The sequence below is a fragment of the Balaenoptera borealis genome (genome assembly GCF_965194805.1).
Source record: "Balaenoptera borealis genome assembly, chromosome: 16".
NCBI lineage: Eukaryota > Metazoa > Chordata > Mammalia > Artiodactyla > Balaenopteridae > Balaenoptera > Balaenoptera borealis.
Genome location: NC_138872.1, coordinates 60,777,106 through 60,796,878, shown reverse-complemented (window position 1 = coordinate 60,796,878; position 19,773 = coordinate 60,777,106). Strand labels below are relative to the sequence as shown.

The 19,773-nt window shown below is 45.5% G+C and overlaps 1 protein-coding gene across 4 annotated transcripts in view; it reads left to right on the top strand.

The window, feature by feature from the left end:
• The first annotated feature begins 254 nt into the window (after window positions 1-254).
• Window positions 255-19,773, top strand: part of CPPED1 (calcineurin like phosphoesterase domain containing 1) — a 187,315-nt gene continuing 167,796 nt past the window's right edge. Inside the window, exons 1-2 of one of the 4 annotated variants that reach the window (XM_082359290.1) lie at window positions 255-483; window positions 18,339-18,557. In XM_082359290.1, the coding sequence (XP_082215416.1) occupies window positions 414-483; window positions 18,339-18,557 (289 nt within the window). In that variant the 5' untranslated portion in view covers window positions 255-413. The remainder of the gene's footprint in view (window positions 484-18,338; window positions 18,558-19,773) is intronic. The other 3 variants (XM_082359288.1, XM_082359287.1, XM_082359289.1) reach the window with 3 other exon arrangements.

The following is a 19,773-nucleotide window of genomic DNA, read 5'->3' as shown; positions in this document are numbered from 1 at the left end:
AAATTGCATAGCACATACTTATCATTCATTGCTTATCTGAAATTCCAATTTAACTAGGCGTCCTGTATTCTTATTTGTTAAACCTGCAGACCCCACTTTTAGGGAAGGGCTGCGCCCCCCACCAAACCTTGAGTCTAAAGGCACTCACTCTGCTCACGCAGGCGCCAGGCAACTTGGCTCCCTCGCCAGGAGCCCCAGTCGATCCCAGAGAGGCCGCTCACGCTTCGGCCCCGTTCAGGCAGCACTAGTGGCGCCCCGAGCGACCGAGCCCCGCGCGCCCGCCGGCCCCGCCCCGCCCCGAGCAGAGGGCGCAGCTCCCAGCCGGGCAACCCCCAAACGGCAGTTGGGCTGTGAGGAGTAGCGCCGCTCCCTCCCACGCAGTGGACTCCTTCGAGGCCAAAAACTTGCTTGCCATGTCGGCTGCGGAGGCGGGAGGTGTTTTCCGCAGAGCTCGGGGTAGGACCCTGGACGCGTTTTCCTCAGGTACTGCCCGCCCTTCGCCTGGGAAGGGGATGGTTTCAGGGCTGCGGAACCTTCGGCGGGGAGAACGTTCGGTCGGGATGTGCGCCTCCAGCCGGACCCCAGCGGGGGCTGCACCCCGGGACCGCAATAGAAGCCGCACCGCCCGCACTTGGGGCTTCCAGGGGCGCTTTTGAAAGAAGAGTGTCTGGGCAAGAGGTCTGGTCGTGGAGACTCGTTGGCCTTGACCAAGGTTCCCTGAGAGAAGATAGAGTGAGGCAGCAAAGCATAGTTAATAGCGTGGGCTCTGCAGTTAGACTTGGTTTGCAAGCCCTGCCTTGGACACGTTGCTCAGCTAGTATTGGCCTCAGTTTCCTCATCTGTAAAAGGGGAATAATCGCAGCGAGGTTGTGTGTGGCGCAGGATAAGAGCTGGGTGCACGTGAGATGCGGTTATTTTTATTATGGTCATTCACCACGATGTAGTTTATACTCCATAATCATGATTACCTTCTATAATATGAGCCATCCACCAAAATGTTAGCAGTGCCCATCAGAAGTGGAGAGGGGAGGCAGAAGAGCCGTGTAGGGTTAAGTGCTTGGATTTTGGATTTAGATAATCTGCCTCGCTGTGAAAATGGGTTTGTTAATACTTACCGCATAGGGGAGGGTTAGCAGATTAAAAGGATTTCTGTAACCAAGTGTCTGACAGGCTAGGTGCTAAGTGAATGTTAGCCCTAGAGCTATAAAAGGGACCATTGCTCCGCGTTTTATTGGTCCTCCCTGCGTCTTTTGCTGCGTGGTCAAATTCCAGTTTTTGTCACCCCGGGGCAGTCACCCCAGACACCCTGCGTGATCTGGCTTGTACTCACCTTTCTTGCTTCATGCTCACCATTCTTCCCCTTGCCCAGTTCTCCTGCTTCACTGGTTTTCTTAACTCCAGTTTTAAAGGTCCAAGTCCTTTATTTCCATAGGGCTTTTGTGCTTGCTGTTTGCTCGCCTAGCTAATAGCACTTTCTCAACCTTCACACTTTAAAGTTCAGTCACTTCCTCAGACAGATTTTCCCTGGCTACCCTTACTAAAGTGGGCTTCTCCTGTAACTCTGTCCTAAAGCCTTATTCTTTTCTTTCTTTGCAGCTGTTGGTGGGGGGTGGCAAGGTTCTGGAAGAGCATGTGGAACCAGAAATCTAGCTGAGGTGGATTTTAGAAAATACAGTCTGTTGTGGTGACCATTCTCTAAATATTTTAATATGCCTTTTTCAACCTGTTTTCAAACCCAAGCTTGTGTGCCCCATGCACAGTGAGGCCAGACAAACAAAATATCAGAGTTTGGAGCAGAGAAAGGTTTATTGCAGGGCCAAGCTAGGAGAACAGGTAACTCGTACTCAAAAGACCCGAGCTCTCCCTGTAGTTTTCAGGGGAGAGGTTTTTGTTTTTGCCACACTACGTGGCTTGTGGGATCTTAGTTCCCCGACCAGGGATTGAACCCCGGCCCTGACAGTGAAAGCACAGGGTCCTAACCACTGGACCGCCAGGGAATTCCCCAATGGAGAAGCAGGGAAGAGTTTTTAAAGGCAACATTTGGGGTGACAGCTGCAGGGTGAATGACTTTGTTCTGATTGGTTGCTGGTGAGGTGACAGGATGGTGGTCCAGGAATCTCAAGCATCAGCCTTCTGGTTCTGACCAATCTGGGGTCTCCGCAGGTACTTACCATCCTTCACCTGGGTGGGGGCCTGCAGAACTTGAAGACTGTATCAGATTGTTATGCACATCTCTTGAGGGAACTAAGACTAAGGAACCAAGACTTTTTTTTTTTTTAAGCATCTTTATTGGCGTATAATTGCTTTACAGTGGTGTGTTAGTTTCTGCTTTATAACAAAGTGAATCAGCTATACATATACGTATATCCCCATATCTCCTCCCTCTAGCGTCTCCCTCCCACCCTCCCTATCCCACCCCTCTAGGTGGTCACAAAGCACCGAGCTGATCTCCCTGTGCTATGCAGCTGCTTCCCACTAGCTATCTATTTTACATTTGGCAGTGTATATGTGTCCATGCCACTCTCTCACTTCGTCCCAGCTTACCCTTCCCCCTCCCCATGTCCTCAAGTCCATTCTCTATGTCTGCGTCTTTATTGCTGTCCTGCCCCTAGGTTCTTCATAACCAATTTTTTTTTTTTAAGATTCCATATATATATGTGTTAACATACGGTATTTGTTTTTCTCTTTCTGAGTTAGTTCACTCTGTGTGACAGACTCTAACTCCATCCACCTCACTACAAATAACTCAATTTCATTTCTTTTTATGGCTGAGTAATATTCCATTGTATGTATGTGCCACATTTGCTTTATCCATTCATCTGTCGATGGACACCTAGGTTGCTTCCATGTCCTGGCTATTGTAATTAGAGCTGCAATGAACATTGTGGTACATGACTCTTTTTGAATTATGGTCTTCTCAGGGTATATGCCCAGTAGTGGGATTGCTGGGGTGTATGGTAGTTCTATTTTTAGTTTTTTAAGGAACCTCCATACTGTTCTCCATAGTGGCTGTATCAATTTACATTCCCACCAACAGTGCATGAGGGTTCCCTTTTCTCCACACCCTCTCCGGCAATTATTGTTTGCAGATTTTTTGATGATGGCCATTCTGACTGGTGTGATGTGATACCTCATTGTAGTTTTGATTTGCATTTCTCTGATGAATAGTGATGTTAAGCATCCTTTCATGTCTTTGTTGGCAATCTGTATATCTTCTTTGGAGAAATGTCTATTTAAGTCTTCTGCCCATTTTTGGATTGGGTTGTTTGTTTTTTTGATATTGAGCTACATGAGCTGCTTGTAAATTTTGGAGATTAATCCTTTGTCAGTTGCTTCATTTGCAAATATTTTCTCCCATTCTGAGGGCTGTATTTTCGTCTTGTTTATGGTTTCCTTTGCTGTGCAAAGCTTTTAAGTTTCATTAGGTCCCATTTGTTTATTTTTGTTTTAATTTCCATTTCTCTAGGAGGTGGGTCAAAAAGGATCTTGCTGTGATTTATGTCATAAGAGTGTTCTGCCTATGTTTTCCTCTAAGAGTTTTATAGTGTCTGGCCTTACATTTAGGTCTTTAATCCATTTTGAGTTTATTTTTGTGTGGTGTTAGGGAGTGTTCTAATTTCATTCTTTTACATGTAGCTGTCCAGTTAGGAACTAAGACTTTTTTATCGCTGAATTATTGTTTCTTGACTGCTTTTCCTTTGTTTCTGCATTTCCTCACTTCCCTAATTAGTAACTCCTTGAATCTGCCCTTTGGAACTCAGGGAAGGTCTAGGATACTAAAGCCTTTTTCTGCAAACAAGAAATGGGAGACACGGAAGGGCTTTTGTGCCCTGGCGGGCCCCACAGGGTCCCACTCAGTTTCAAACCAATGTGAGGTTTTGGGGATTTATCCATATTGGTGTAAGTAGCTGTAGTCTGCTCATTTTCCTGCTGGGCAGTATGCCATTGTATCAGCATATATTGGTACATTCTGTTGCTGGATATGCTGAGGATCTTGTTGCCTTTCCAAATCCACTCTCTCCCTGCCCCGCCATGCCCCAGGAGGTTGACCTCTTTGGGCTTCATCCGGGGGCTCCTTGCCCTCTGGCCTGCTGTTGGGTTCAGCCAGTGGGGAGTCCTGACTGGAGATTAGAGGGTGGGGAAAACAATTGTCAGGGTGTTTATTCCCCTGGTTTAGTCCCTGTGGGGTTGCCTCAGCCTGACTGTATTCCTTACCTGAAATTCACTGCTTCTTCCAAGGTCGGCTTTCTGCTGGAACTCTCTTTTCAGATTTGGGTAACCACTTTCTCCCTCCTTTCAGATGTAGTTCTGCTTTTCTATGTTGGACTACTAAACTGTCCTTTGGTGGTTTTCGATATTCAGCTCATCCCAAGTAATCCCTTTTTAAACGCTCCTTTAATTATCCTGATTTGAGTACGCCAGCTATTTCCTGCTAGGATCCTGATACGATGGACATTCAGTTATTCCTGTTTTTCACTCTTGGTAACGGTGCTGTTATGAACATTCTGGTACAAGCGTTCTTGTGGATACAGGGAAAAATTGCTCCAGGGCATATACCCAGAGGAGCGAAATTCTGAGTTGTAGGGTATGATCTTTTCCAGCTTTCCTAGATCTTGTCAAATCGCCTTCCAGAATGTTTGCACCAACTTACTCTCCCACTAGCAGGGTATGAGAGTTCCTTGTGACTCTGCACTATCTCTTTTCAGTTCAGAAAGTATTTATTTTGTTCCTATTGCATTCTCTAGTATCTTGTGATGAGTAAAAAAAAGTCAAGGGGAAGGCAAGGGCTCATAATCTAAGCACAGAGCTGTGGCACAAAAAATAATTCTTGGCAACTGGCAGGCTCTGTAGGCCACTGCAGTGGGAATCGGGATTTTTTTTTTTAAGCTTTTTTTTTTCTTAATTAATTTATTTTATTTTATTTATTTTTGGCTGTGTTGGGTCTTAGTTGCTGTGCGTGGGCTTTCTCTAGTTGCGGCGAGCAGGGGCTACTCTTTGTTGCGGTGCGGGGCTTCTCATTGCGGTGGCTTCTCTTGTTGCGGAGCACGGGCTCTAGGCACGCGGGCTTCAGTAGTTGTGGCTCGCGGGCTCTAGAGCGCAGGCTCAGTAGCTGTGGCTCACGGGCTTAGTTGCTCCGCGGCATGTGGGATCTTCCCAGACCAGGGCTCGAACCTGTGTCCCCTGCATTGGCAGGCGGATTCTTAACCACTGCACCACCATGGAAGCCTGGGAATCGGGATTTTACACATTGGTCCTGGGTGATGGTGAGACTGTTAATTGAAATCAGGGAGTAAGGAGTAGGGCCAGGTTTGATGGGATTAATTTGGGAAGTGGTGGCTTTGAGGTGCGGTCAGGAAATCTGAGACAACTTGCAGGGTGCGGTGCACAGCTGGGGATGGAGGTGTGGGTGCCATCCACAGAGAGGCGAGTAGATGATATCGCTGTAGGAGTCGGTGGCATTCCTGAGGGGCAAGGTGTGGAGTAGTGGACGGGCTGTGTGTGTGTGTAACCTTAGGATGTGCCATCGTTTAGGGGGTCAGAAGAAGGAAAAGACACACTGAAGGTCTCAGAGCAGGAAGCAACCAGAAATTTTGGAAGATAAATCCAGGAGGCAGCCTTGGTACCAAAGTTGGGGAGGAGGGCTTAAGGCAGGGTGGTCCACAGGCTCAGATGCTGCAGACATCTAGGTGAGTGTTAGCTGAGCAGAGGATGGCCGGTTTGATTGTTATGTCACCTTCAGGACAGTCTCAGTGCAGTTGTAGGGGGAAGCCTGGTGCATGGCTTTTGAGGAGTGGTGGAGATTGAGGATGCGCAGTCAGCAAAGGCAGGATTCTGTTTGGAGCCGTTTGGTGATCCAGGGTAGACATAGGGTAATAGCAGTTTGAAGGAGGAGCAAAGCTGAAGGAGGGCTGAAGGGTTTGCAGTAGTAATAATGGTGGTAAGAACAACAGGAGCATCTAACGTTTATCAGGTGTTTACGGCGTGCCAGGCACTATACTCTGTGCTGTATGTGGATTATCTCATGTAATCCTCAAGGTAGTCCTGTTGAGCTAGCTATTAGGGTTACCCTCTTTTTACAGTGGGAGAAAATCGATCTCAGGAAGGCTAGGCAACTTGCCCAAGGTCACATGATTGGTCTGAGATGGATCTGGGGTTGAAAAATGCAAAAGGCAGGATAATTGTTGGAGAGCAATATCTGAGGAGATGGGAAAAGATGGCATTGAGGGCTCAGAAGAGGGGTTGGCCCTGGGAACAAATGTCTTCTTCGACCATCTCTCCCTCCTTCTATCTATTTGTTTTTCTGTCTATTCATCTATCTACCAGACCATCCATCCACCAGTCTGTCCGTCATATGTCCATCTTTTCCTCTGGCTGTCCATCCATTTGTCTGTTGGTTCATCCATTCGCCCACTCATCAAATGTGCTAAGCACCTCCCTTGTCCCAGGCATTGTGCTAGATCCCAGAGTGCAGTGATGAGTGAAAACCAGATGTGATTCCTCACCTCTGGCATGTAGCTACTTGGAGAGCCCAACATTAACCTGCCAGTCACACAAACCATCATAAATCCCAGCTGTGGCAAGTGTCAGGGAAGTGAGGAATGTCACTTGTTCAGGAAGTGAGGGGCATCTTAATAAGGCCCTGCAAGGAGGGCTCCCCTGGGGAAGGGGTGTGTCATCTGATTGCTGAAGGATGAGTAGGCGGTACCTGGGCTCTGAAGGGAGGGGGAGGACCATTGTAGACCACAGGTGGAGCAAGTGTGAAAGTCTGACATGGTGGGACAGGAAAGGGAAGGGTGAGGGGAGAAAGAAGCCCCTGAGTCTGGAGCATGGGGACGGGGGTCATTGGGGAGGTTTTGTCTTTAAGCTGCATGTGTGTGGACACAAGGACACATGATCTGATTTCCATTTTGGAAAGAATGGTCTGGCTGCAGCAGTAACAACAGAAGAGTCTCTGCTTGCGAGGAACTTGGGGTGCAATCTGATTGGAAGCTGGAGCTCAGCGACTCGTCTTGAAGCAGCATTTCCAAGGCACACATTGTTCACTTTGAATTTGTTGACTTCCAGCAGCTGGAGGGGCGTGTGGTGGTGGTGGGGGGTTTCTGGTGGAGGTGATGGGGGCGCTGAGGTGTGAAGCTTCCTAGCCCACTGGAGCTGCCCCAGGGCTGCCGTGGGACCAGAGAGCAAGAGAGGTGCTCACCTGGAAAAGAGTGGGGTGCGGAGGGGGTGGAGAGAGACTGAGAAGATAGGTTGAGATAGGAGGAGGGAAAATGACCCTGGACTTCTAGGAGTGGGGCCTGCACTTGGTCTCCTCTGTGGGTTGAGCAGCCCCAGTGGGCATGCCCAGTATGCGTCATACAGCTCAGGGCTTCTAGAGGCCCGGCCTTGGAGGGTCAGGCTCAGAACCCTTCACTAGAAGTTGAGCACCTAGTCTCCCCCTGAGCTGCCTCTACTGCTGTCACTGACTTCCCTGGGTCCTTGTTCCCTGTTAGTGTTGCTGGTGACTTTGAGTGATCCTCTTGGAGGGTCCATTGCCAGTTCAGGCTCTGTGGGCAGGTGGTAAGCTGGTAGAGTTGCCCCAAGGGCAGGTTTGGAAGAGAAAGGAAAGGAACTGGCTTTTTCTGTCTCTTGCCAAAATACACATTGCCTCTCAAAGAGGTTTTGGTGAACTCAAGCAACTGTGTCTCAAATCACAACCCTGATAACCCTCACACTCCCTCCTGGAAGCCCCCTCCAGAATTAAACAGTTTGTTTCTCAAGTGAAGCTTGTCAAGTAAATGAAAGAGTGCTGTCTTACCCAGCTCAGGCTGCTAAAACAAAACACCATAGGCTGGATGGCTTAAAAACAACAGAAATAAATACATTGCTCACATTCTGGAGGCTGGAAGTCCAAGGTCAAGGAACCTGCAGATTCAGTGTCTGGTGAGAACCCTCTTCCTGGTTCATAGATGGCTGTCTTTTTTTTTTTTTTTTTTTTCTTCTTTTTAAGACTTTATTTTTTAGATCAGTTTTAGATTCATAGCAAAATTGAGAGGAAGGTACAGAGAGTTCTCATACATACCCTGTCCCCGCACGTGCACAGCCTGCCCATCATCGGCATCCCCCGCCAGAGTGGTATGTTTGTTACAACTGAACATACAGTGACACAACATAATCACCCAAAGTCCACAGCTTACCTTACAGTTCACTCTTAGAGTTGTACATCTTATGTACAATGTACACGTACTGTATAATAACATGTAACCATCATTATAGTAGATGGCTGTCTTCTTGCTGTGTCCTCACATGGAGGAAATCGGGAGTGAGCGCTCTAGGGTCTCTTTCATAAGGGCAATAATCCCGGTACTAAGCCCTCAGGATTTAATCACCTCCAAAGTCCCCATCTCCAAATATCATCACATTTGGGGTTAGATTTCAATGTAAGAATTCTGGGGGGACACAAACAGTGCATGGCAAGCTCTTTACGACCATTTCGCCCTGATAGTTTTTGAGTAACAGTATTCCCATGCACTTCTTCCAGGAGTGCTGTGTGTGAAGCCTGGCTTCAGTCATCCGTTTCCTGTTAACACAACCTGCTAGGCTCTGTCAACAGATGTTTGTAGAAAGTAAGTTGTACGTGTCTCACCTGAGAAGGCTCACAATCCTCAGACATGTTCAGATATTCATTTTAATTAGGCAAATTAATAATTATATTTCCTTGACATGTATCCTAATTAAGACTACTTTCTCCTAACACATAATTGTCTTTCCGAAAAGTTTACAACATCTGTTTTGAAGAAATTCTCAAAGGGAGAAATATCAAGATAAACTGTGTTTTCAAAATTACCTGTATTTAATTGTTTTCAGGTCCTAGTCAGTTTTTCCAGTTCATTTTACCACTGGAATATTTTCCCCCTTAGAGAACAGGGATCTTCAGTGGTTTACCTAAAATGATGATTTCCCTGGACATTTTAAACCTCTACAGCTGCTTCAGAGGAGCCAACTCTATTTACTAATTCTGAATGTTTCTTGGTCCCTTCTGGAAACCCTCTGACAGAGAATAAGTGAAATCTCTAAAGAATAATGTACTTCATCCCTTCCAGGTCTCACCTCAGAACCTCTCTAGAAACAGTAGACCTGGAAATGTTTGTTCAAGTCTGAAGAGGGTTGAAAATATTGTGGTGTAAAAAATTCTAACTTATCAATGAAGAAAATGAAATGAATGCTTTTAATTAATTTTTAAAAATTAATTATTTATTTTTGGCTGCATTGGGTCTTCGTTGCTGCGTGTGGGCTTTCTCTTGTTGCGGCGAGCGGGGGCTACTCTTCATTGCGGTGCATGGGCTTCTCATTGTGGTGGCTTCTCTTTGTTGCGGAGCATGGGCCCTAGGCGCATGGGCTTCAGTAGTTGTGGCGCACGGGCTTGCTTAGTTGCTCCGCAGCATGTGGGATCTTCCCAGACCAGGGATCAAACCCTTGTCCGCTGCCTTGGCAGGTGGATTCTTAACCACTGCGCCACCAGGGAAGTCCCTGTAAGGTCTTAAGGAATGGGACCTGCGGCCTTGCCCACTAGTTGAATGTCTGGTGACTAACATGACACCCGTCCTCGGAACAAACTTGCTGAATGAGAGGAAGAGGCAGAGCTGCATCCGCTTGCCGGGGAGGGGGAAGTGGCGTGTGAGCTGGGCCCGGAAGGATAGACAGCATCTCAGCAGGAGGAGCTGGTACAATGGAGAGCACCCCCTGGAGGAAGGGGCGGGAAAGCATGGGGCGTGTTTGAGGAGCAGATAAGGGTCCACGTGGAGGGATCCTGTGGTATGTCTTGTGCAGGGTTCTTCAGTCTCGCTGTTGACATGGGCTGGATTCTTTTGTGGGGCTGCCCTGTGTAATGTGGGATGTTTAGCACCATCCCGGCTTTTGTCCGCTGGACGCCAGAAGCACCATCCCCTTCCCAGTGTGATATCCAGAAATGTCTCCAGACATCAGATGTGCCCTGGGGATCAAAATCATCCCCGGTTTAGAGCCACTGGTCTAGTGGGAACAGTAATCGGTACAGTTGGAAAAATTTCAGGCTGTGTTTTAGCACCAGGTGCCGGAATGAGCGAGGATCCACTGACATCTTCATTTAGCCCTTCACCAGATGTTTACTGAATGCCTTCCACCTGCCAGGGACCAAATGATAACATGCTGACAAAATATTGGAAAGGGAAAGCAAATGTGGGCCTTTCCTTGTGGAGATTAGAAGGTAGTGGCCCTTCAGCGAGGGAGTTTGATGATCAGGGTAAGCATTTTATAAAGAGTCACGATGGCAGTGACTGGCTGAGACGGATCAGAGCAGGGAGTCCTGCATGGAGCTGTCTTGGTAGCTCCAGGTGGGAATGGTGGACGCCTGACCCAAGACAGTGACACTGTCCGTTAATGCTGAGTTAATTCTCTGACTTTATAGTCCAGTGGAGAAATGTGGCCTCTATAGTCCCAATTTATGTATTATTTTGAGTCAGATTAGTTAACAGGAGTCAAAACATTGAACTCTTAAATATTCTTACAATGTAGTGATGTATTGTAGCTCTCACACTTCTTAACCACTGTCTTGTGATTTTAACTGTCTTCCAAAAGTCAAACTAGATTTAGAAAATGAGACTCTTATTTATAAAAAGTAAATTAAGAAAGCTGTTTGTCATTGTATTCCACCTTGAATTATTTGGGGTTGCCTATAAAATGGCAGGTTTAGCACATCATGAAAATATAAATTATTAGAGTATTAGGTATTAATTAGTGACATGGCTGACTCCCGTAGGCCTTTTCCTAGTTGGGTGATGGAAGTAGTGATTCATTTGCTTTTGGGGGGGTGCGTTCATTATAGTTAGTCATTGATTAACTGGTAAGAATGAAAGGATCAATGCGATTTCTAATTCTTGGTGTATATTAAAAAGTCAACTTTCATTAACAATTGACAAATGTGCCCAAAAGGTATAATAAAAATGAATGAGAGGAAATATATTGGCAGAGACAAATTCAAGAAATCATTTAGTTCGTGATATTAAAGGTGCAAACTGTGAAGAACGATTGCAGTTTGAATATCTGTTTTTCAGGCAAGATATTGGCACATAAACAGAATCTCATAGGAAGGCTTAATGGTAAAGAATCATGTGAATTTTAAAAGGTTTTTGAGATTCTTTTCTGTATACAGTTGCTTTGTACTCAATAATGCTTAAAGAAGACTCACAGGCCTTTCCTGACCATGATTTAATACCACCCAAAATCCAGTGTCCTTTTTATCCCTCGATTTTGAAAGATTGTTTCTATGACAGTCTATCCATTAGCTGAAAATTGGAAGTGGCCAAATCTTGTTACTCTGTATACGACGGATGAGTCAGATTTCTTTCTAAGGCCCATTTTTTCTTTAAAAAGTATTTTTCAATTAATCTTAAAATTTGATTTAGGCTATGGTAACATACTAAATTATGGCCTTTTATTTTGGTAGCTTGGAGCTTGTTTTCTTCCAGCTTGTCATTGAGCAGACCTTGGCGCTCCTAGCCGGATGAGTCTTCTCTTTAATCTCACTTGTGTGATCACCTGCCCTGAAGTCAGGGCTCTGGGTGTAATTGGCTTGGTTCTGCCCCTCACGCCTTGTTAGTCTTGATCAAGTTATTTACCCTTGACCTTGTGAGTCTCCTCTTCTGTACCCCTAAGCAAAATGGAAGGGTTACCGTGGATAAGGGCTTCTTATCCCAGATGTCTTCAGGGGCCAGGTGTGGACCGCAGTGAATTCCAGACCATTCATGCCAGTAAAGGGGCAGTTACTGCTCAGTCCCAGCCAATCGTTGGCACACTCCATTTGGGCCTGGTGTGGCCAGATTTTCCATGAGAATCCAGAAAGCCAGTTGTATATGTGAAACTCATGCATTTAAATTGTTGGCAACAAATTCAAAATTTTATAAACACTGTGTGTGCCAAACAGAATACACCTGCTAATCAGATCGCATCGAGAGACCTGAAGTTTGTAATGTCTTGAGGAGATCACCAGTTAGCGTCCCACAGAAAATAGATGTCCTGGGCCCTTTGCTGTTGGCAGGGTCTGTGAGCATCACAGCTTCCTGGGGAAAGGCTCTGAGCCTTGTCAGCATTATCTTTGTGTACTGTCTTCGTATTCACCAAGACGTGCCATTTAAAGGAAACTTTTTGGAGACAAAAAATGTCTTTATGGAGGTGGGCAACTTGCAGGCAGCCTAGGGAACATTCTGTCTTCTTCATGGCTCTCTCCTCTCCAGGCCAGCCCGGCAGCACTGAGATGCTGAACAAATGAGGTTGCTGCTCATAAACTGTGTAACCTTGAACTTGAGCCATGACTAAGATCCCTAACCAGGCCTCAGTATTCCTTCCTTGGTTAAATGAGAGTGTTGGTTAAAGTAACTCTGAGAATCCCTCCGGCACAATTTCCAGTTCTTTAGGGGGAAAAGGTGGGCTTGTATAAGGTGAGCCTTCAGCCTTCATAGGATGGGCTGCAACAAATGAGCTCACTCAGCTCAGTACAGGAGGGTCACATTAAACTTGTGGCTACCTGAGATTAGTTAATTATGTTAGTTAATATTATCATCTGTGGCAGACAGGACCTGCCTCCCTGCATGAGCCCCTGCTTTTGAGCGTGGGCTGGCCTAGCGACTTGGTTGTAATGAATTGAACCTGGTAAAAGTGATGAGCAGTCACTTCTATTATCATGTCACATAAGATCATAACTTCCGTTTACTAGCAAACCCTCTTTCTTGCCGCCTCTGATGAACAAGTTTTCACGTTATGAACTGCCATGTTGGAGAGGCCCACATGTCAAGGAACAGGTGGCCTCTGGTTGACAGCCAGGAAGGAACAGGTGCCCTCAGTCCCCCAGTCCACAACCACCTGAGTGAGCTGGGAAGCACATCCTGCCTGACCCGAGTCTTCAGATTGAGACACCAGCCCCAGCCAACACTGTGATTGCAGCTTGTGAGAGATGTTGAGCAGAAGATCCAGCTAAGCTGTGCCCAGATTCCCGACCAACAGAAACTGTGAGATAAATAATGTGTCTTGTTTCAAGGTGCTGCATTTGTGGTGATTTGTTACATAGCAGTAGATGGCTAATACACCATCTCTTTGAATTTGTTTAAAAAATTACATTCACTGTAGACATTCTTATTCATAGCAGATTTAAGTGTTATAGTTAAATGAATGTGTGCATTATTGTGTCTTAACACTAAGAACCATATAGGCATTATCCAGAGGTTTGTGTCAAATGTTTCGAAAGATTACAATCTTGTTTTAGCACCATCAGGGTCAGAAATGAGATCTTAATTTAATCAACTCACTTTATCCTTTAATCCATTCATTCTAAAGTATTTAGTTTATCTCAAAAATTTGACCTTGGTCTTATCATAGTTGTCAGTTAGGGTCCCTGACTGCATTCTTGTATCAAATTTGGACAAAAAAAAATTACCTCTCTGTTGTGCTTTTGAAAGCACACATTTGTGTATGCTGCACACACACAGTTGCTAGCAGGTGCTTTCACTGTATGTCATGATGTCATGTGAAAATCTAAAGTGTTAGAACTCACTAATTAGTAATGAATTCCCTGATTAAGTTCTTACCTGGAATCTTGGAATTCTTACCAAGAAAATTGAATTGGTTTTGAAAGGTGATTTAAAGGGAGTTGATTAGACAGTAATGGATAAGACCAAGAAATGTTTAGGACCAAATACCTGAGCTGGACATAGGCAGGATGTCAGAATGAATAGGAAAATATGCAAAACAAAACCAAAATGAAACAAAAAACACAGCCACTAACAACAACAAAACCCCTCCAAGACATTGTTTCAATTTAGGGAAACAATCGCTTTACATCTGTTTGATATAAAACACATTTAAACAGGTCCTTGATTAGTTGCATGCCAGTGCTTCTCACACTTGGATTTGCATAAAATCACCTGGGAATTTGTTGAAGTGCAGATTCTGACTCAGTAGGTCTGGGGTGGGCTTCCTAAGCTCGCAGGTGATGGTGATGTTTCTGGTCCGTGGCCACAGCTTGAGGACTGAGGTGGAGGCCCAGCCCAGCCCCCTGTGCCCAAGTACAGCCTGCATAATTGCTGCTCTCTCGTCATCCTCACCTTCTCCCTCAGCCTCCATTTCCAGGTACTTCTGCTCCTTAATTTGGGTTGTCAGTCGTTTACCAGGCTGTCTCACCTTTAGGCTCTTTGACTAGGAAAATTAAAAACAAAACAAAACAACAAGCAATAAACCACTGGATCCTTAAGTGGTTTTTAAATGCCCTGATTGTGTACCAGGTTGCTTTAGGGATGGTCCTCACCATATCCAGACTTCCACAGTTAGAGCTGCCAGAACAGTGCTTTCCGGAGTCTAAAGAGAGAAGCTGGGGCCAGACACTTGCTCTGCCCCGGAAGGGAGGCATCATCATAAGCATTCCCAGGCCCTTGTAGGTGTCAGTCAGCTAATACCTATGCCCTGTCCTTGCGGTAATTCTGGACTTTGGTGAAATAATTTAATGCAAATGTTGTTAAGAATTCGCTTTCCTAATATAAAAGTGTGCCCTTCTGAGGGGTGGGGGAGGTATAAGTTTGAAAAAGATCCCTCCATCTAGTACTAAGTCTTACAAGCTTCAAATATCTTAAATTCAGCCTTGATTAAAATTAAGATGAGGCCAAACACCACAAACTTCTGTAGCAGGAACTTTAAGAGGCTCCATCCAGGTGCTTTTGAGGACGCAGAACCCTGAGTCAACAGGTTGCCTTTATTAGATAGATAAGGTAGGTGGAACAGTGACATGGAGCTGTCATTTATTTTAGGTCAAATCTGTTTATTTTGTGCCTTGTCATCATAAAATTGAGGTTCTTTCTAAGATTTTACTTAGTAAACCTGTAATAATGAAAGATCTAATACCTCCAAAGACGACTTTTTGAGACTATGACTGTTTGTCATAGGAAACTACAATTGTTAAAACGTTTGCTGTAGAAAACTTTATAAATTCTGTTTGTTGTAGCAGATTGATTTATGCCCCAACTTTGGGGTGACAATCATCTCCCTGATTAATTTATCCAGTTTAAACAGCTTTGCAAACTGCCTCAGAAACAGGAACATAGCTAAAAGCATTCATCAGGGCAAAATGGTTATTATTAAAGTAAAATAAATGAACAGTGCCAACGATTAACTTTAAAACTCAAATCAGAATCTCAGTTTTTTTCATGACACCAACCTTGAGCTCTTGAAGAAGTTTTGCTGACTCCTTCCTGGCCCTTTATCTTTAAGTCTGATCAGTGTAACAGATTACCTAGAAACTTGGCAGCTTGAGAAAACTAATGTGCATTATCTATCTCCCAGTTCCCATCAGGAATCTGGGTGCAACCTAGCTGGGTCCTTCTGCTGCAGGGTCTCATGAGGGTTCCGTCAAGGTGTCACCTGGGGTGTGGTCTCATCCAAAAGCTCACCTAGGGCGAATCCTCTTCCAAGTTTACTCACATGCTTGTTGGCAGGATTTGGTTTCTTTCAGGTTGTTGCATGGGGGACCTCTGTTTTTCACGGGCTGCTGGCCAGAGGCCTCCCTCAGTTCCTTGCCATGTTGGCCTTTCCAAGGGGCTACTCATCATGACAGCCTGTTCCCTCCAGGAGAAGGGCTCCGAGAGACAGTGAGGGAGAGCAAGGTGAAAGTCAGCGTCTTTTTTTTAGCCTAATCTCTCTCTTTTTCAAAACCACTGTATTGAGGTATGATGACGTGAAATGCTGTACATATTTAATGTGTACAACTCAGTGAGTTTGGGGATAAGTATAGACCTGTGAAACCATCACTACCATCAACATCTATCATAAACATCCATCTCCTCCTAAAGTTTCTTCCCGCCCCCTTTATTGTTGTTGTTGTTGTTGTGTGTGTGTGTGTGATAGAACACTTAAGATCTACCTTCTTAGCAAATTTTAAGTGTCCAATACAGTATTGTTAGCTATAGGCACCATTCTGTATAGCGGATCTCTGGAACTTATTTATCTTGCATAATTGAAACTTTGTACCCTTTGATCCTCCCCTCCCCATTTCCCCTACCTCCCCCCGAGCCCCTGGAAACCATCGTTCTACTCTCTGCTTCTATGAGTTTGACTATTTTGGATTCTACATACAAGTTGAGGATCATGCAGTGTTTGTCTTTCTGCGACTGGCTTATTGCAGGTAGCTTAATGTCTCCAGGTCCATCCATTTTGTCCCAAATGGCAGGATTTCCTTTTTTTAAGGCTGAATAATATTCTGTTGTATGTATATACCACTTTTTCTTTATCCATTCATCCACTGAGGAACATTTAGGTTGTTTCCATATCTTGGTCTAGCCAGTCTCTGAAGGCACATCCCATAACTGTATTCTCTTATTAGAAGCAGTCCAGCCCACACTCAAGGGGAGGGGATCACACAGGATGTGAGTATCAGGACTCAGGGGTCTTCGGGGGGCATTTTGGAGTCTTTCTGCCACATGTAGTAAGGGCTCAATGAGTATGAGTCAGATCCGTTGTAGTGCTGGATTGCTGTCCTTGGCAATGAGATGCACACAGCAGGGTTTCATTGCAGTCCTTGTTCAGGAGGAGTTTAGGTAGGTTGTGATTTGATTGAACAGCTGGCATTTTAAGCTGTAGGTCAAGAACTGGCAGGTTAACACACATACATAATTTGTTCTGGAAAGTACGGATAGGTAGTTTTGTTTGTTTACATGCTTGTCTTCTTAAGTTCTGGAAGAGGAATTAAGGAAAGGAGGCCTAAAGCCTGAGATCCATTCTAAGATGATAGTAAGCTAGGCATGGTGGGTGGGAGGGTGGCCGTGGAATTTTAAAAGCTTATGTGCTACATCTAGATCTCAGCTTAAATGACCCCACCTCAGAGAGGCCTTCCTTGTGCATCCAATTTAAATTAACCGTTGCTTTCGCCTAAATCCTCGCAGAGCCCTCAGCACCCTCCGGCTCTATTCTCTGCGAATTTCCTTGTCTGCTGTCTCTCCCCCGTGAGAACTAAGCCCACGAGAGCCGAGACCTCACCTGTCTTGGTCCACTTGCGTGTCGTCAGCACCTTGCACGGGGCCCGGCAAACAGTAGGCTCTCAGTAAATACTGAATAAATGAGTGAAATAAACACAAAGATGTGAAATGACTTCAAGGAGCTTTTGGGAAATTCTAATATCTTCATGACTTCCAAAGGAAATGCCATTTATTCAGCTCACCTGCAAAATATGTTCATTTGTTAAAAAGAAGAAGACAGTCTCAGGGTTGCGGGGTAGTTTTGTCCCTGCAGCTGATGGCTGGTGTCCATGAGGCAAGTCACGTCACCTCTCTGGGCTGAGGATAAAATCTGGGCTGATGAGTGTGTGTGTTCAGACTGCTCTGTCCCCAGAACCCACTCAGGCAGAGGAGGCTACGTGTTTTCAACACTGGTCAGCCACCTGTGGTTTTGTTTGAAGAAAGGATTCTGTGGCCAAAGAAAAGTGTGAAACCCACCCACGCACTGATGGGCATTCCAGCTCTGTAAATGCAGACACTGCTGGCAGTTTTTTGGGCAGATCAGGGTGGAGACCCGTGGCCCTTGAAGCTTTGGCAGAACCAATAGGAAGAGCAGCCTGATAGTTTACCTTCAGGTGACCTAAGTGCTTTCCAAGGACATAAAGAACTAAAGAATCTCGTCCCCCCAGCCCTGCCCTGCAGCCTCACACCTCACCTATGCCCACATCATGCTGCCTTGGAAATGTTAGCATCATTTTTTTACCCCCACATTAACTAAGATTTCATTTCTGGCCCTGCCTTTCCCACCAGATAGCCGGAGCTTCCGAGCTCCAAGTTTTTCTGTCACATCCCCTGAAACAGTGCAAATTGTGCCATTAAGCCTGGCGTAAAAGATTTGAAAGCACTTCACCTCGTCGTTTAAACATAATACTTCTGGCAGCTTTCAATTTGGGGTATTTTAAATTCTAATTAAAAAACCGTTGAACATTAATATCCTCTATATAGTGCGCCGTGGTGCCTCTGTGCTCCATTTTGGCCGTCTGGCTTTTAAACAGACAGCTTGGTTGCGTAGCTGTTACGGCCCATGTGGTTTTTCCCTGGCCTTTGGGAATCACCAGGTCCAGGCATAATTAGTATAAATCAAAATCCTCTGGCTGATGACAGGAAAATGGTGTGTTTGAACAGCAGCTTATTAAAATGACCTACTTAATTTAAGAAAAATATTGTATCCACTTGCAGGGTAACCTGGGTGCTTTCCCTGACAGATTTTATAATATTTCTTCCCCCTCTTTTCTTCCTCCCTCCCTCCCTTCCTTCCTTTCATTCTTTCTTTCTTTTTTTTTTTAATTAAAGAAAAGGAAAGGGAATGGAAAGGCCCATTCTACTTCATCCAAGGTGCAGACCCACAGTTTGGACTGATGAAGGCCTGGTCCACTGGGGATTGTGACAGCGGCGGTGACGAGTGGGAGCAGGAGATCCGTCTGACTGAGCAAGCCGTCCAGGCTATCAACAAGCTGAACCCCAAGCCCAAGTTCTTTGTTCTGTGCGGGGACCTCGTCCATGCCATGCCCGGTAAGACTTGGGTCGTCGTTGTGACCTTGTCTTCTTCCCCCAGCCAGAAAAAAATGATTTGTCTTAAAAGACGACTCTATTCACTAACAGCTCATTCCTTCTCTTCACGACGGTTGCAGTATCATCAAACATCAGAAAATACACGCTCATTTTATTTTTAGAATTTGGCAAGATTAATCACAGTAATTAGGCAGAGCTACAGTTCTGATGGTCTGAGCTTACTATGAAAAATGGAACAGTTTCCTATGTGTCACCTTTCTTCATTTCCAGGGGACAAACTTGAACTGCTTTCAGATCCCATATCCATAAATGTGATCTTCTCCTTTCGTTTCCCTTCTTCTTGTGCTTTTATTTCTCCTGTATTTGTTAGTGCTTTTTTCAGTTTCACATGACAATCTAACTTGAACTAGATTAATTTTTTTTTAAAGTGTGTGTTACCCTATGGGACTGTAAAGTCCAAGGGCAGATTTGGGCTTCAGGTATGGCTGGATCCAGGGGCTCAGAGGTTGCTATCAGGGCTTGATCTCTTCCTCGCTCAGCCTTGCTTTCCTCTGGGTTGAATTTATTCTCATGCAGGCTCTTTCCAGGTAGTGGCTCCTGGGAGCTTTAGGTTTATGTCCTTCTTACTGAAACCACAACAGAAAGAAAGTGCCTTATTCTTTTTTTTTTTTTTAAATTAATTAATTTTTGGCTGCATTGGGTCTTTGTTGCTGTGCACGGGCTTTCTCTAGTTGTGGCGAGTGGGGGCTACTCTTCATTGCGCTGTGCAGGCTTCTCATTGTGGTGGCTTCTCTTGTTGCGGAGCATGGGCTCTAGGCGCACGGGCTTCAGTAGTTGTGGCACACGGGCTCAGTAGTCGTGGCTCGCAGGCTCTAGAGTGTAGGCTCAGTAGCTGTGGCCCACGGGCTTAGTTGCTCCACGGCATGTGGGATCTTCCCAGACCAGGGCTCGAACCTGTGTCTCCTGCGTTGGCAGGCGGATTCTTAACCACTGCGCCACCAGGGAAGCCCCTGAAAGTGCCTTATTCTTAGTGGTCCAATCAGAGTTACAGACCAACACCCATCCAGCTCACATAGCCCCGTGAAGCCAGGGTGTGGGGGGTCAGCTCCCCTGCAGCCAAGTGGTCAGAAGAACAGGATGGTTCCCCTGAAGAAAAGTGAGATAGTAGGAATGTGAACATGACAGGTCCTTTTTAGAACTCGCTTCCTTTTTTTAT